This window comes from Cervus elaphus, chromosome 18, assembly GCF_910594005.1.
Source record: "Cervus elaphus chromosome 18, mCerEla1.1, whole genome shotgun sequence".
Classification (NCBI taxonomy): domain Eukaryota; kingdom Metazoa; phylum Chordata; class Mammalia; order Artiodactyla; family Cervidae; genus Cervus; species Cervus elaphus.
Genome location: NC_057832.1, coordinates 108,229,431 through 108,247,265, shown reverse-complemented (window position 1 = coordinate 108,247,265; position 17,835 = coordinate 108,229,431). Strand labels below are relative to the sequence as shown.

At 46.0% G+C, this 17,835-nt stretch overlaps 1 protein-coding gene across 4 annotated transcripts in view; it reads left to right on the top strand.

The window, feature by feature from the left end:
• ATP6V0A4 (ATPase H+ transporting V0 subunit a4) overlaps window positions 1-17,835 on the top strand; it is a 67,395-nt gene that overhangs the window by 34,739 nt on the left and 14,821 nt on the right. For all 4 annotated transcript variants that reach the window (XM_043873313.1, XM_043873312.1, XM_043873311.1 and 1 more), the window contains 8 exons: window positions 610-692; window positions 1,578-1,671; window positions 4,192-4,404; window positions 5,212-5,362; window positions 6,468-6,607; window positions 8,649-8,806; window positions 12,614-12,707; window positions 16,228-16,346. In XM_043873313.1, the coding sequence (XP_043729248.1) occupies window positions 610-692; window positions 1,578-1,671; window positions 4,192-4,404; window positions 5,212-5,362; window positions 6,468-6,607; window positions 8,649-8,806; window positions 12,614-12,707; window positions 16,228-16,346 (1,052 nt within the window). The remainder of the gene's footprint in view (window positions 1-609; window positions 693-1,577; window positions 1,672-4,191; window positions 4,405-5,211; window positions 5,363-6,467; window positions 6,608-8,648; window positions 8,807-12,613; window positions 12,708-16,227; window positions 16,347-17,835) is intronic.

Here is a 17,835-nt window from a genome sequence, read left to right as displayed (position 1 = left end):
ACATCAGGGGGCCAAAGTATTGGAGCTTCAGCATCAGTCCTTCCAATGAATATTCAGGATTGATTTCCCTTAGGATTGACTGATTTGGTCTTCTTGTTGCCCAAGGGACCCTTAAGAGTCTTCTCCAACACCACAGTTCAAAAGCATCAGTTCTTTGGTGCTCAGCCTTCTTTCTGGTCCAGCTCTCACATCCCTATATGACTGCTGGCTCTGTCTTTGTTAAATGTCAAATACCATTCATCCCTGAGGTATAGATGTTGTTTATGAGTTAACTCTGGTGAGCTAGGTCAGCTACTTTTACTTTAAGCCTTGCATATCCTGGTTCCCTCTCTTCTGCATGTTTTCTTGTTTATTAACACATCTCTTAAACACAGGGCTCAGAGCTGAATACAAGGTTCAGCTGTGATCCCTCTGGTGTAGCAGACAGTGATGTTGTCCCTCTGAGGCTGTATCAGCCTGCCTGAGGCCCCACCCAGCCTGCCTCCATGGCCTTGACCTCAATCATAATATTACGAACTTGAATCAACTGGGAAAAGTTGAAGTTTTCCAATTTTAAATTTAGAAAAAATAAACTCTAAACACATACATTTTACTGTTCTGATTTTCCAGAGAGAAGAAATTAAAAAGAATATATTCATCATATTTTATCAAGGAGAACAGCTCAGGGAGAAAATCAAGAAGGTCTGTGATGGGTAAGCAACTATTAAAGGTTCTTTTCATCAGCTGTTTGGGTCAGGATTAGTTCAGGGTCTGTGCAATAAATCCAAAATAAACTTCCCTGGTGGCTCAGTGGTAATGAATTCTCCTGCCAATGCAGGAGACATGGGTTCAGTTCCTGGATGGGGAAGGTCCCCTGGATAAGGGAATGGCAACCCTCTCTGGTATTCTTGTCTGGGAATTCTCATGGACAGAGAAGCCTGGTAGGCTATAGTCCTCGGGGTCGCAGAGAGTTGGACACAACTTAGCAATTGAACAGCAAGGCTCTAGTAGAGCTTCTTTGAGGTTGCTTAAGGTTTTAGAATAACTTTCCCACGTTTGATAGTAGTGCTAAAAAGGCAACTGCTTTCTAGTAACTGTGGGAATAGGAACAGAGAGATCTTGATGAGTAAAATTTAAAAGGTCGAAAAAGACATTTCAGTTGATTTCTTCACATCCCCTTTATCAGCTGCTAAAGAACAAGCAAACTGCATGCTTAGTTGTTTCTGAGGTTACTGAATCATCTTATGTGCAGCCCCTTAGAAGCAGAAATTCAGTAGAGAAAAGACACCAACACAGTAAGTTCTGGGGAGAAGAAGAGACTAGTCAAGCTTGCAGTTGTTTTTATATAACAGTTGGTGGGTTTTGTGGTTTGAGTGGAGCCCATTCATATAATAGAGCCGCAGGTTTAATTCAGGTGGTGTGAGCAATGTGTTGGGAACCGTAGGATGAGATCCATTGTCTGGCTGCTCACTAGATGGTTACTGTGGGGGAAGGTGGTCATCTAACCAAAGTGGACAAGGGATGGGTTAGTAGAAAAGGATGTGCCTGTGCTTCTTGGCAGTCACCCACGTGTGTCCTGTGGAATGTTTGAAACACAGGTTTCGAGCCACTGTGTACCCATGCCCAGAGCTGGCGTCGGAGCGCAAAGAGATGCTGCAGGGTGTCAACATGAGGCTGGAAGATTTATTCACCGTGAGTGAGGCGTTCAGGCGTGTGACGTAAACACCTGCCATTCCTTGCTCCAAGGTTGGCTGGAATGTCTGCTATGCTTGTCTTGCTGTTGCTGCAGAAGGCTTCATAATTAGGAGACGGATGGCATTCACTAAGCTCGTGGTGATTCTGCTTGTCAGGGATGCTTTGCCTGGGCTTAGAGTTAACCACAGCCCTTGTTAGCCTTCAGTTCCCCACCCCAGGCTGATAAAAGGAACCTTTTATTGCCAGACTGGCCTGGGCCACCTCTGTGATATAACTCACTAGCCAGTGAAGGCGAACAGCCAGTCTTGCTGATTTTTTTCTCCATAGAATTGCCTGGTTGTGTGAGCCAAGCAATTAATTCTGTCAAGGCAGTGAGTCAGGTTTCACATATGAAAACGCCCCCAGTTCATATCCTCTTACTGAATCTGTTGTCACCTAGGATGGCTCTCAAAACATAGGACTTTTCTTCAATAATAGTCATAAGCTTTGTGAGTAATCCCTGAAAGCCACTGGCCTATATCAAATGGTGTATTCCAGATCAGCCCTGTCCAATAGGTGGTGGCAGAAATGTTATATGACGTGCGAGTCCAGTGTCATAGCCGTGAGCCACATGTCACCCCTGAGCATTTGAAATGTGGCTGGTGCCCCTGGGGGAGTGGATTTTTATTTTTATTTAGGTCAGCACAGTTCTAGGTCCTCAATGAGTATCTTTAGAAATTAGATGTGTGTGTGTTCATCTTCCCAGAAAAAGCAGTGTTTGATTCTCTAATCCTCTCTCTTCCCTCTTTGTCACTTGTCAGGGAGACTCTTTCCTTGAAGCAATTACCCCTGAAGTCCTTTCCCCCGAATATTTTGCCTGGTTTTATGAAAACTGCATGAGGAGGGACTTACCTATGGGTTCAGGGGTTGGAACTCTGTGCTTCCTCTGCAGGGAACTCGGGTTTGATTCCTGTTAGGGAACGAGATCCTGCATGCCAGGTGGCACAGCCAAAACAAAGCAAAAGTCTCATGAGGAGGATGAAAGTTAGCCTAGACTTACGCTTAGGTTTCAGATGTCTTGGGTAGCCCTGTGTAATGGTTACTGAAAGGGTTATTGGGTTGTATCATCAGAACAAAAACTGGTTCCATTTAAACAAATCCTATGTGGGCCAGATCACCTATCATTCCTTCATTCATTAATTCGCTTGCCATTTATTGGAGAGGTTTGGTATGTAAGGTATTTCGATAGATATATTAGTTTCCTTTGGCTGATGTAACAAATTACTGCAAACTGGGTTGCTTAAAATAATGAAATTTATTCTCTCACGGTTCTGTGGTGAGAAGTCTGAAATCAAGGTGTCAGCAGAGCCAGGCTTCCTCTAAAGGCACTAGGAAAGGATCCTTGCTTGCCTCTTCTGCTACAGTTTGCATGTTATATCACCCCAAAATTTGAATGTTAAAAACCTAATGCCTAGGACTTCCCTGGTGGTCCAGTGGTGAAGAATCTGCCTGCTAATGCAGGGGACATGGGTTGAACCCCTGGTCCAGGAACTGAGATACCGCATGCTGGGGGCAACGAAGCCCATGCATCACAACTACTGAGCCCGTGCTCCCCACAGCCCGTGCTCCCTAACAAGAGAGTAGCCCCTGCTTGCCACAACTAGAGAAAGCCCGAGTGCAGCAACAAAAAGCTTGTGTGCTACAACAAAGGCCCAGTGCAGCAAAAAATAAAAGGCAACAAAACCCCCAAAAACCTAGTGACCTGGATGATGGTATTGGGAGATGGGGCCTTTGGGAGGTGATTAGTTCATGAGATTGGGGTTCTCCTGCATGGGATTAATGCCCTTTTAAAAAGACTCTAGAAAGCTGGCTTGCCCCTTGTGCCATGTTGTGTTAGACTTTGAAGTCTGCAGCCGAGACAAGGGCCTTCAACCATGCTAATCTCAGACTTCCACCTTCCAGAACTGGGAAAATTTTTTGTTACAAAGCACCAGTCTATGATATTTTATCATAGCCGCTTGAGTGGACTAAGACATCTTCCCAGCCGCTGGTGGCTGTCAGCCATCCTTGCTCGTCCTTGCTTTGTTGATGCGTCACTCCAGTCTCTGCCTCCATCGCATGCATCTTCCCTGTGGGCCTCAGTGTCCAAATTTCTTACAAAACACTGGTCATACTGGAATAGTGCCCACCCTACTCCAGCATGACCTCATTTAACACGATCACATCTGCAAAGCCCATATTTCCAAGTAAGATCATGTTCCCAGCTACCAGTCTTAGGACTTCAGCATGTCTTTTGCGGGGACACCATTCAACCCATCACAATAGTACTATAAGGAGTTTAGAAGAAAAGGAAGATACAGTCCTGGCCTCAGGACTTTAACCTCTAGTCCAGCAGGTCAAGGCTTGGTGAGAACTGCGAGGCAGAGGAGTGGCCAGGAGCCAAGGACGCCTCCAGGTCTGGCTATCCTGCATTTTTGCCATGCTATCTGGCATCTCCCTGAGTGTCCTTTGTTTTGTGGGTGCTGTTTTCTCGGCCAGGTGTTAACACAGACAGAGTCTCACCGTCAGAGCCTCCTGCAAGAAGCAGCTGCCAACTGGCACTCCTGGGTCATCAAGGTGCAGAAGATGAAGGCCATTTACCACATCCTGAACATGTGCAACATCGACGTCACCCAGCAGTGTGTGATCGCTGAGATCTGGTTCCCGGTGGCAGATACCGCGCGCATCAGGAGGGCACTGGAGCAAGGCGTGGTGCGTTGTGGGGATGGGGGCGCAGGGGGTGGGGGGGGTCATGTCCAGTTGAGTGGGCCCCCTGCCAGGTGTTCAGATTGCTAGCCTCCTAGATCATGTGCCCCTTACCTGGTAGGATTGTCTCTGTCTTTACGCCTTCGGTCCTTACCCAGTGTGTGGGCACATGTCAGAAATGCCTATTCTTCTCAGTGCTTGACCCACAGGCAACATTTCTTTGATCTTAGCAAGAGTGTACTGGGCACTGATGTGCTGTCACTCCATTAGCTTTGTCGGGCTGGAAAGACAGATAACCAGACACCTGCAACAATAGCCAGAACGCAGGCAGTGGCTGGCTCCCCACGCCTGCCGCTGTGCTCAGCACTCACACACCTGTGTAACTCCTGCCGTGCTCTTGAGTCCTCTCTCTGCCCAGTGGGGGGCCTGTCTCATCACCTATTTGCCCCATTGAAATTTGGGAGAGGGTCAAGGCCATTGGGAATATAGAAACAAAATTTGGAAAAGGAATAAACTCTTGAGAGAGTAAGTAGGAAGGAAGGGAGGAAGAGCAGAGGGCTTAGAACTGTGCATAACATTTGCAGGAGCTTGAGGATGGAGATTGCCAGAGAATCAGGAGGAACTCGACTCTCTTTGACAACTCTCCTTTAAGATAAATTACATAAGTACTAACTTCAGATGATATCATGAGTCTCAGGTTAAGAAATTGTCCCAAGTTCACCGAGTAAGTGACAGGAGTTGGACTGTGATCCATGTGCTTACACCCAGCCGATGGCTTTCTTCCTGACATCTTCTCATATGTTCTTTTTGCAGGAACTAAGTGGCTCCTCCATGGTCCCCATCTTGACAGCAGTGCAGTCTAAAACAGCTCCTCCCACCTTTAACAGGACAAATAAATTCACAGCTGGCTTCCAGAATATTGTAGATGCATATGGCATAGGCAGTTACCGGGAGATGAACCCAGGTAAAGGAATCTGATGTGTTTCTCAACCAGGCAGCTTGAAATGAAAATTGAATAAGATTTATCACAGCGGTGACCTTGGCAATTCATTGCTTTGAACTGTGACATTCCTAAAATCTTACTTGGTTTTCTAATGCCCCAAATTGTCTTTTGAAATGGTGATTAGCAAGATTTGCTCCTTGACAGGATTTCACCTGTTCTCAGGCAGACAAATTCAGTTTTCATTTTCTTACTGATTCAGTGAGGGTCATCTTAGGCATCTTCATAGTCACATAGTGTTGTGTGGGAGAGATGGCAATGGGCACAGATAGGACTTTTAGTCAGAAGACTGGATTCTCAGTGATACTGTATCACTGAGTCTGATTTGTAAAGTAAGGGGGTAGACCAGATGTCCATTAGCCAAGCAGTTTATGGTGCTGCTGTTCTCCAGCCTGGGTCTGAATCTAATTTGTGACCTGTATTGCAGGGTCCTGTGAGTAACTGCTGGAGGTGTGTGGTGCATGTGAATGGTTGGAAAACAAACAAAAGGTGGTAGTGGACAGGGTACAGAAAGCACGTAGAGAGAGGAAACTGGTTTTAAATCCCATTAAACTTTGTGATCTTGGGGAAAGTCACTTTTGTTGGTGGTGTTCAGTTGCTAGATCATGTCTGACTCTTTGCGACCCATGGACTGCAGCATGCTAGGCTTCCCTGTCCTCCACTATTTCCCGGAGTTTCAAACTCCTGTCCATTGAGTTGGTGATGCTATCCAACCATCTCATCCTCTGTTGCCCCCTTCTCCTCCTGGCTTCAATATTTTCTAGCGTCAGAGTCTTTTCCAGTGATTTGACTCTTCACATCAGGTGGCCAAAGTATTGGAGTTTCAGAAGGTCACTTAGCTGCTCCATAACTCAGCTCATCTGTAAAGTGGGGAGTAATAATATTTACCAACTGAAGAGTTAATGTATGTAAGGGCTAAGTGAGTGTCAGGGGTGGGGATGGTGAGGGACGACAGAGTCAGAAAGACGCAAGGGACTAGCTTGTAGGTCATGGAGCCTGGTAGGGAAATCTTTGATGTGGCTGAAAGAATGTTGGGAGGACTCAGGCCGCTGTGATCTCACCTCTACAGCTCCCTACACCATCATCACTTTCCCCTTCCTGTTCGCCGTGATGTTTGGAGACTGTGGTCATGGAACTGTGATGTTCCTGGCAGCCCTTTGGATGGTCCTTAATGAGAAACACTTGCTCGCTCAAAAGTCGACCAATGAGGTGGGTGCCCATCAACTGTCTCACTTGTTTCCTTGGAGGTTATAAGTAGAATATGAAAAATGTGTCTGTTGTTTTCACTGTGGAAATAACATGTTTTGAAAAGTAAGGGAAAGATGGAAAGTTAAAAAAGGGACTAGAATTCAGCATAAAAATTCCTGGCCAAAGGTAAATCCTTTGGATGGTTTGGTACAGTACCATCTTTGTTTATTGTATATTTTTCAATGAAGTATTGATCTTTTTCTTTACTTTTCTTTCCAACATTGATTTTTTCCCCCCTTTGATTAGAAAAGTGATATATGTTTCTTGTAAAAATTGGGAAAATACAATAATCTAACTACCTAGAGAAAATTACAATTAATGCTTTTTTTCTGTGCTTATACACAAGTATATAATTTTCTAAAATTGAGATGAAATAGTCCATGTTAATTTGTAGCTTGCTTTTTTTTTTTCACTCAAAATATCACAACTATTTTTTCATGGCAGAGCCCTTCTACAATCAGCCCATTCTCAGTGTCTTTATGTAACACTGAGAAATCCTGAATATCATGTCTTCACATCAGTTCACACTTGAAATTTCCATATTTTCCATGAAGTCCCTTCACAGTATTGTGAAGATTGAGACAACTCAAGCCTGCATTGTATCAACTTAATCAGTTCAGTTCAGTCATGTCTGACTCATTGTCACCTCATGGACTGCAACACGCCAGGCTTCCCTGTCCATCACCAACTCCCAGAGCTTGCTCAAACTCATGTCCATTGAGTCGGTGATGTCATCCATCCAACCATCTTCTCCTCTGTCGTCCCCTTCTCCTCCTGCCTTCAATCTTTCTCAGCATCAGGGTCTTTCCCAATGAGTCAGTTCTTCGCATCAGGTGGCCAAAGTATTGGAGCTTCAGCATCAGTCCTTCCAATGAATATTCAGGACTAATTTCCTTTAGGATGGACTGGTTGGATCTCCTTGCAGTCCAAGGGACTCTCGAGTCTTCTCCAGCACCACAGTTCAAAAGCATCAATTCTTTGGTGCTCAACTTTCTTTATGGTTAATCAGTTAGTATCACTTTGTGTCCATTGTAGTACAATTTATAAGCTGGATGCATACCTTTTAACTCTATCCTGAATTTTAAGAATACCTGCCATCTTTAATACTAGTTGACTTAAGTCAAGCTAGTTCAATGATGTCATAGCTAGTCAATCATAAACAGGGTTAGTGGGAGAATCAACCTATGTCCAATAGTGTTTTCCATGACAAGCATCTTGACAAATATGCTTTCCTATAATTAATATTTAAAGTCTCATACTTAAGCAGTTTTGAGAATGACTGATATATATCAACCAGTCTTCAGAAAGTGCTTTCCTCTTCTTAGTGGATGTGCTTAGAGACTCAGCGTTATCAGTAAAAGTGACGTGTTAGTCCTTAGTCATGTCTGACTCTTTGCAACCCCATGGACTAGCTCGCCAGGCTCCTCTGTCCATGGGATTCTCTAGGCAAGAATACTGGAGTGGGTTGCCATTCCCTTTTCCAGGGGCCCTTCCTGAGTCGGATCGAAGCGAGGTCTACTGTATTGCCAGCAGATTCTTTACCGTCTGAGCCACCAGAGAAGCCCCCTCAATGTCACAAGTGTAGGTTTGACTCGAATGCAATTTAGCAGCGTAAATGGCAGCTCTGTTCTTGTCTCCTGGAAGGAGTAAGACAGCAGTTGCTCACTTTCAAGCGCATCTGTTACAGCGGACACTTTTCTTCAGTTACATTTTCTAACCAAGGCTGAATTAAAGGCTGTGAGGCTATGTGGTTTGTTTCCACAATAACTGCCATTTCAGGACTTTTCTGGATCAGCTCTAGAAGCTCAGGAAGACCCGGGTGGGTGTGCCCTTTCTGTCTGGATCACTTTGACCCCCGCCTGGCGGCCGACACGGCCCCTCTGGGCAGGACGCCTGGGTCTTGGCTGCAGCTGTCCGGTGGTGCTGGGGGCCTCCTTAAAACTCGTCTCTGGGGTCTGGTTCAGAGCCCACTGACGGTTGTCCTCTGACTTCCTGGGGCCAGATTTGGAACACCTTCTTCCATGGGCGCTACCTCATCCTCCTCATGGGCATCTTCTCCATCTACACGGGCTTGATCTACAACGACTGCTTCTCCAAGTCTTTGAACATCTTCGGCTCTTCCTGGAGTGTCCAACCCATGTTCAGAAATGGCACATGGAGGTAAGTTGGGACAGAGGTGGGTCACTCACTGGTCATCCAGGTGGACTCAGTTCGCATGCCCGGGGCCTTCTGTGCCTGGTTCTGCTCAGAGGTGCGCCCACCAATTGAACAAATACTTCAGCGTTATCTATGGAGTGTGAGACCTTGTGTCACTTCCTCAGTTAACTGTGCTGGTCACTGTAATGCATGGAAAGTTTTTTCAAAACTTCAGTCAAATTGTGTAGGTATCCTGGAATGCATCCCACTCCCAGGCAGTGTTGTGAAAACAAGGGTGGGTCAGGTATAAACTGGGCATCAGAGTAGCAGTCATGAAAGCAAGAAGACTTTGGGAGAAGAAGGTGGCATTGAAACTTTCTTGCTTGGCCTGGAATCGGAAAGAGAGTGAAATTATGCATTCACGTGCTTAGGAGGCTTTGCTTGAAGAGAGACTGATGCAGGTGTTGAGCTGTATAAATGATTGGTTTCCAGTGTTCAAAGCCCCAGGCTTAGCAGAAGGGCATTATCTTTGACTGCTCAGAACAGCTTGACTGGTTAAAAGCAAAGGAAGAGGTTTTGCACTGCTCATTCCCTGTATTTGCCTTGCGGGTGACAGGGTGAGGAAGGCAGGGGATATTGTGGGCTGGCTGGTGGGGAGAAGTCTTGGCTTTAGGAAGGAGAGACCTGGAAACTCTCCGCATCCCCTCGCCTGAGGCACACTTCCCGCAGGCATCCCTGGTTATTGTGCCATATTTCAGACACACAGTCATCAGAATGGAAACAGCACTTCAGGAGTGGAGATTGGGGAAAGGGAGAAAGATTTTCAAATTTGAGGAGTGGGTCAGTGTGATGAATTGAGGGAGGAGGACAGTGGAGGAGAGGGAGCTTCAAGGGAAACCAACGGGAATGTTGACGACTTTGTGATCTTTGGGGGACCCCAGGCTGCCGGCATCACACGAGATAACCAGGGAGCTTCCAGGTTACTTTACTGTTGTTGTTTTAGTAGCTCAGTCGTGTCTGACTCTTGTGGCCACGTGGACTAAAGCCCGCCAGGCTCCTCTGTACATGGGATTCTCCAGGCAAGAGTACTGGAGTGGATTGCCATTTCCTTCTCCAGGGAATCTCCCCGACCCAGGGATTGAACCTGTGTCTCCTGCATTGATAGGCAGGTCTTTACCGCTGAGCCACCAGGAAATAGGGGCTATATACCAAGGCTGAAAAGCCTCAGGTAATGTTGCTCACGTCTGCCCCACAGATGCTTCAGGTCAGTTTCGGGTTTCTCTGTCTTGCCCTGGAGCATCCAGGGGAAGTGACAGGAGAGCACCTCGAGAAAGGAGAGACAGATGCCTGACCGGAAGCACAGTCATTCCTCCATGTTTTCTCTCTCAAGCACAGTAGGACTTTCTATTGAAGGCATGTCAAGGGTCTTACCTGCTTGCTAAATCTGCGCTGCATATTGTAAGTGGGGAAAGAGAAAACACCATCCATCTCATCCCAGGATTTCTTAGGAAAGATTCAGCGCAGGGTTCCTTTTGATGTGGAGCGTCCTAAGTGCATGTGAGGGCTTGGTGCTGACTGAAGGGGGGCTCAGAGGGGCTATGGTAGTGCTGGGTGTGTGTTACCGAGGCTCCGTGAATCTCCTTTTAGTCCCTCTGCTGGGTCCAAGTGCCCTGTAGTAGAGGACAGGAATGTTAATAAATAAATAAAAATGAAGAAGAAAACATTTTGCAAGATTCCAATTACAGATGGCCATGTCTATGGTTTTTTTTTTTTTTTTTTTTTTGCAATTAATATCCTGGAGAGATGCCTGGAAGAACAAAACTTTCATCCATTTGAAGACAGCTTGCTTACTGCTGCTCTTCAGGTTTGCACTCATAAGCATAGTGATAGACTCAGAAACGTGTTAAATTGGCAAAACTTTATCAAACCATGCACCCAAATTTTCATTTGCCCTGGAGTGTGCCTGGGAAAGGTCAGAGTCCGATGGTTGGCTGTCACTCTGTAAACGTGGGTCAGAATATTGTTCTTTTGTGTGCAGGCAAATGACCTCTGCCCCCAATTCCAGACTTTTGAGGCCATGCCTGGACTGAGGCCCCAGGCTGGGTCCCATACCCACACATGGATGGGCTTGAGCAGGGAGGCGAAGGGAAGCCACAGGCATCCATCAGAGTGGCAGAGGGCACAGTAGAGGGTTTTGGTTACCGGCTACAAGCTAAGTCTTGGGCCTGCTTACCCTGACAGTGGGATAGAGACACTGTCACAACCTCCTTCACTGGGAACCATGCACCACTCTCAGTAAGAGGCTATTAGAAGGGCTTTGAGGATTTGGCCTCAGGGAGGATAAGGGGAAGGTTAGGTCATTTTTGGGGTTTGGATAGTGTCCTTATCTTGAAATGTCCATGTTTTGACATTAGATATGATTGTGGAATGGTCTTGTTTTTGTCTTGATCCACCATGGTCACCCTGTGGCCTTATCTGATGTTCTGTGAAATTGCTTATGTTCAACGGCAGATACTATGGCTTGGCTGTGGGCACCAGGCCAATTTCCTCTTTTTATTTTGTCACACAAACACATCTCTGATAGTGAAATCCAGGCATTTGCACTGAGGCGTGCCTTTTGGACCGGGGTCTGGGTGTGAGATGGCCAGTCAGGCCCAGCTGCCTCCACTGTTGCTGAGGGCCTGGTCAGCGTAATCAGGCTTCCTGAACTCCCCGAACTGGGCTACAAATACCACCACCACACTAGCTGCAGGAGGGAGGGAATGTGTTTCTAGGCAGCCTACGTCACCGACGTTCTGTTCTTCATCCTTTCAAATACTCAGTCTTGGGTCCCTTCATAGACTTGTGCTCTTAAAAACAAAAACAAAAAAAATTAAGCCCTAATGTTCTTAACCCCGTTAGGTTTGCACAGACAGTAAGAAGTTCTTGCTCTTTGACATTTGTACTTCTGAGTGAGAAAGGGACACAGATTTAAAGGCAGTCAATGGACCATAATTTTAGTTCCCGGAGGTCAGGGGCCACGTGTGAAAGCCAGTTCACTCCTCCAGGATCAGCTCTTGTGCCCCCAGGGGAGATTTCCCAGGCTGGTCCCAAGGCTGGATTTTATTTCTTCTATGCTTCCCTGGTGTTCAGCTGGAAGAACCTGCCTGCCAGTGCAGGAGACACTGGAGATGTGGGTTCAATCCCTAGGCCAGGAAGATCCTCTGGAGAAGGACATGGCAACCCGCTCTAGCATTCTTGCCTGGGAAATGCCCTGGACAGAGGAGCCTGGTAGGATACACTCCATAGGGTCGCAAAGAGTCAGATACGACTGAGTGTGCATGTACGTATGCTCCTGTCACCCCTTCCCCTGCCTCTTTTTTGATGTAGGGTAGTTTTTTCTTTACCTCATCGGGCTGAGAGCCCTTGGGAAACTCAGACTGTGACCTCCTTGGGAGCCAGAGGGTATTTTCTGTAGCTTAGCACATAGTGCTTATTCAGCGAGTGAAAGTCAGTTTCTTTGTGACCCCATGGATTGTAGCCTCCAGGCTTTTCTGTTCATGGGATTTTCCAGGCAAGAATACTGGACTGGGTTGCCATTTCCTCCTTCAGGGAATCTTCCCAACCCCAGGATCGAACCCTGGTCTCCTAGCATTGCAGGCAGTGTCTTTACTCCCTGGGCCGCCAGGGAAGCATGGTTATTTCTTAATTGAATGAAACAGTTGGTGAGTCACACCAACAGTTAGGCTTTGATTGGGTGCTTGCAAGTGGATGACTGATGTTCCCGTAGTATTTTTCCTACCTCTGGTTGATCACTGGCTTTGTTTTTGTTTTTCCTTTCGCTCTCAATAGCATGCAGGTATTGAAAACGAATCCACTGTTGCAGCTGGACCCAGCCGTTCCAGGAGTGTACTCTGGAAATCCATACCCGTTTGGAATTGATCCGGTAATAATGTCTTCTGAGGTTAAATATTATGTAAAATGTCTTGCTGAGGAGATTTCTTCCCCTCCTCTGTGTGGAGGAGAAGGAAGTGTTAGAACCTATGAAATCCACAAACATGTGTTGAGATAGAAGAGCAGGTCATGGAGGTGTCTGTGACACACTGCCCCAGATTTGAGTACACATCCTACTTGTACCCTATATCCAGCCACTGGGCCATTTTCCCTGCAGTTTCCCAAACATCTGCCTCTTTCTTCTCAACCACACCCTTGGTGGTTAACAATTGCTTCTTTAAAAGGCACTTGTTTACCTGGAAAATATGCTTATTAGATAAGCAATTTAGCATCCTAGCCAAGTTCCCAACTTTGGCATTTTCTTCCAATGATTAACGTCTTAACTTTTTCCTAGAGAAGTATGGATTTGCTTTTATATTTGCTTTATTTTACTGCATAGAACTAGAGTTTTAAAAAATGTGTTAACTCTGATTGGTTTGTTATATCTACCTCAGTTGGATTTGAGCCAAACAAAGGTGTTCCTTTGCCCAAACTTCAGGTGCAAAGCGATTTCGAGGTCACGCACGCATGTTAGTGCAAAGCCACTGGTACTGTGGCTTTAGCACATATCACCACCAGATGGCAGACTTGTGCTCCAAATGAGCACAAGCATCTGGACCTGAACTTGGCAGATACGGTTCATAAACGTTTTCTCTATGCTCTTTTTGTTGGAAGAGAACCTGAGACCACAGTTTTACTTGCTGACAGTTGAGAGGAATTAATGTTGCTGTTGTTCAGTCACAAAGTCATGTCTGACTCTTTGCGACCCCATGCACTGCAGCACGCCAGGCTTCCCTGTCCATCACCAACTGTCAGAGCCTGCTCAAACTCATGTCCATTGAGTCGGTGATGCCATCCAACCATCTCATCCTCTGTCGTGCCCTTCTCCTCCTGCCGTCAATCTTTCCCAGCATCAGGGTCTTTTCCAATGAGTCAGCTCTTTGCATCAGGTGGCCAAAGGATTGGAGTTTCAGCTTCAGCATCAGTCCTTCCAATGAATATTCAGGGTTGATTTCCTTTAGGATTGACTGGTTTGATCTCCTTGAAGTCCAAGAGACTCGCAAGAGTCTTCTCCAACACCATAGTTCGAAAGCATCAATTCTTCGATGTTCATCCTTCTTTATGGTCCAATTTTCACATCCATACATGACTACTGGAAAAACCATAGCTTTAACTATACAGACTTTTGCTGGCAAAGTGATGTCTGCTTTTTAATATGCTAAGTTTGTCACAGCTTTCCTTGCAAGAACAAGTGTCTTTTAGTTGAGGGATCATACTGGCCCTAAAATTGGTTCTCTGATCTCTCCTCTCTTGGGGTTCACCCTCTCTTCAGTTTTGAGTTCTCCCACTTTCTGCCTACCTCCCCTCTCTCATAAAAACAGCAAGCATCACCCAGGATTGGTTTTTACTTGACACTTGCATTTTAAGTTTTATCAAAAGAGGTTAAGTCCTTGACCTCTTTGTTTGTAAGCTGCAAGGTGCTAAAAATAAATGCAAGTTGTTATTTTTGTAGACTGGAAGGCTTTATCTTTGGTTCTAGGAGTTTCACGAGTAGCAGGCGGGCAGAGGAGTATAGATGGGTGTGATTTTTAAGGTCTGATTGACCTTCCTTTCCTTTGAATATCATTGCTTCTACTGTCCTGTCTGTTCCCTTCACAGCCCCCATCTGATGCATCAGCAAATCCTATCTGCCCAATTTTACTCCTCACAGACAAAGGGAGAATAGTGTATTTAACCTTTCAAAACTGAGTAATCCAGTCTCTGCGTGCATGCTCAGTCATGTCCAGCTCTTTTGCGACCCTATGGCCTCTAGCCTCCCAGGCTCCTCTGTCCGTGGGCTTTTCCGGGCAGGAATACTGGAGTGGCTTGCCATTTCTTCCTCCTGGGGATCTTTCCAACCCAGGGATCAAACCTGCATCTCTTGTGTCTCCTGCATTGGCAGGTGGCTTCTTTACCACTAAGCTACCTGGGAAATGGTTTAGTCTCTACTCTGCATTCAATTTTGTCATCTGCCCACTAGTTGGAGAGAAAAATGTGAGGGTGAAAGGCAGGGCGGGGTGTTGAAGATAATAAATTTTTTCCTAGTAATATTTAGATTTTTTAAATGTTTTATTCTTTTTATTATAAAGAAAAATAATACATCTTCAACACAATGAACATGAGTTTGAGCAAACTCCAGGAGATGGTAAAGGACAGGGAAGCCTGGTGTGCTCCTGTCCATTGGGTGGCAAGGAGTAGAACGTGACTGAACAACAACAATACATGTGATTAAAACTCCATATAATGCAAAAGTTATTAAAAATGGGTTGGCTTTCTTGCCTTTCCTGTTCCTACAATCTGATTCCCCAGAGATAATCTCTTTAATAGAACATTTCTGTGCTTATATTATTAATAGCACTTATATATATTAATGAAGGGTTTGATTTTTACATAATGTAAATTTCTACAGCTGCATTGATTAACTGTTGAGCATCTATTTGTGAATCAAATTGCAAAATATTTGAGCATCAGAGCTGAGGGGACTTTCTAAAAGTGTTTGTAAATATTTTACAATAAATGAACATTACACAGTGGTTAAAAGCCTGTGATTTCGAATCAGAAAGCCTGTGTTTAAATCTTGGCTTTTCTGTTTACTTGCTATGTGGTTTTGAGCAAATATCATCTCTGTGTCTCTGTTTCCTCGTCTGTAAAATGGGTATAATAATAGTCCTTATAGAGTTTCTCAGATGAGTAAAATGGATTTTATAGGTAAAACACCCAGAAGAGTCTGGTGCATACAGAATAAATGCCCCATTTGCTATTATATTACTTCTCCCTGAATGTGTAAATAACTTAGTCTCCCTGATATTTTGTAAATATGCTTCTCTGTAAAATGGAATCACTTAAAACTATCTCATAGAGTTTTTATTAGAATTGAATGAGATAAATACACTTATAGGGCTTAGTATGTGCCTGGTACTTACCCATGAACATTTTTAGCTTTTCCAGGCTGGGTCTAAAGTGTACAGGTAACCCCGCTGTCACCGTGTTGAGTGATCCTGTGGGTTTTGACCAGCCAGGCAGGCGAAAGGATAAGCAGAGGGTGCAGGACAAGCCTGGTGCAGCTTCGATGCCAAGGTGGTTGATCAGGGTAGAAGAAGTTCTTTCCTGAGTGGCTTTCTCAGAGCAAACATAGCTCTAGTGCCTTCTAGACTCTGGTCTCATGTTTTTCTTTCTTTAATTTTGGGGAAAATTACTTTACAATCTCGTGTTGGTTTCTGCCACACAACAATGCCGATCAGCCGTACTCACCCACACACTGCCTCCCTCCCCTCCCCATCCCCGCTTCTAGGTGGTCACAGGGCCCCAGGCTGGGCTTCCTGTGTCAGAGGCAGCCTGGCAGCAGCGGTCTGCTTTGCACATGGCAGCGTGTGCACGTCAGTGCTGCTTCCGCCGTTTGGTCTCATGTGCTTCTTGTCTTGTTTCCCTTCCAGATTTGGAACTTGGCTTCAAACAAGCTGACGTTTTTGAACTCCTATAAGATGAAGATGTCAGTTATCCTGGGAATTGTCCAGATGGTTTTTGGTGTTATTCTCAGCCTTTTCAATTACAGGTGGGTTTCGTGATGAGCCTTCTGCCTGTTGGTCTGACCACGTCGGTGATGAGTGGTGACAGAGCCACCAGTTCGGTCCTGTGTCCCTCTGTAAGTTTCCTTCCTAAAGTGTGTGAAAGTGTAATTGCTCAGTCGTGTCCAGCTCTTTGCGACCTTATGGCCTGTAGCCCACTAGGCTCCTCTGTCCATGGGATTTCCCAGATAAGAATACTGGAGTGGGGAAGCCATTTCCTCCTCCAGGGGATCTTCCTGACCCAGGGATCGAACCTGGGTCTCCTGCATTGCAGGCAGATTCTTTACCATCCTGGGTCTCTTGGCTTGAGCTTGGACAAGCTGATTTGCCAGAAATGATACCTCTGTTTCTCCTGAGCTGAGTGTACCTTTCACCTCAGAAATATTAGAGAGTTCAGAAGAGACTGCAAGCCTGCAATGCTGTCCTTGTTGCTGTTTCGCCGCGTAGTCGTATCCGACTCTTCACAGCCCCATGGGCTGCAGCCACAGTGTTCTGTGTGTGCAACCCGCCAGGCCTCAGGTGGTGCTATGTCTGGGCTTAGCCCCACTGCATTCGGGCCAGAGTGCCCTCAGATCCTGAATTCCACTTGGTATCATTTCTTCATACTGGCAGCAGCCTCTCTTTCACTTCTTTGGTGGTTAATTTCTCCATCTCTCCTTTCCATTTTGCTCTATCTCTACCAAAGCTTCTCAAACTTGTATATTTGTGCTAAAGTTGTAAATGCTTGAAAACAGCCCATTTAGAAACCCTTCGTGGACATGGCAGCTTGTCAGTATCCCCAAAACCCACCTGCCGGAAGGTCAGTAGTGTACTGCAGAAATGATGCAGGGTTTAGAGTCAGAGATTTGACATCCAGCACGGCAACCCACTCCGGTATTCTTGCCTGGAGAATCCCGTGGACAGAGGAGCCTGGCGGGCCACAGTGCTTAGGTCGCAAAGAGTCGGACCCGACTGAAGCGGCCGAGCAGAGCACACACACAGCGCACGTCACTGTGTGGTCATCGACATGTTGCTGGACGTGTGTGTGATCCACCAAAACCCACCTGCAGGAGGTCAGTACCGTACTGCGGAAGTGATGCAGGGTTTAGAATCAGAGATTCGACACGCTTGTAGCTGTGTGATCGTAGATGTGTTGCTGAACGTGTCTGTGATCGTTTTCCTCCGCAGAGTGGCAATAGAGGCGTCAGAATGGGTCAGTTACTGTGTAGTAACAAACAACTCCCAACTCTCAGTGCCTCCAGACCATGATACATGTCATGGTGGGCCACTGGGGGTGCTGCTCATCTTATCCTCACGCTGGGACCAGGGCTGATGGGCGGCCACCTCCTCGAAGTTGCCAGTTGCCGTGGCAGGAGAGAGTGGTCAGTTACAGACTGACTCAAGCTTCCACCCAGAGTAACACAGGCCACCTCCGTTCCCGTTTTATTGACCAGAACCAGTCATGTGATGACCCACGTCTATTGGAAAACCAATAGA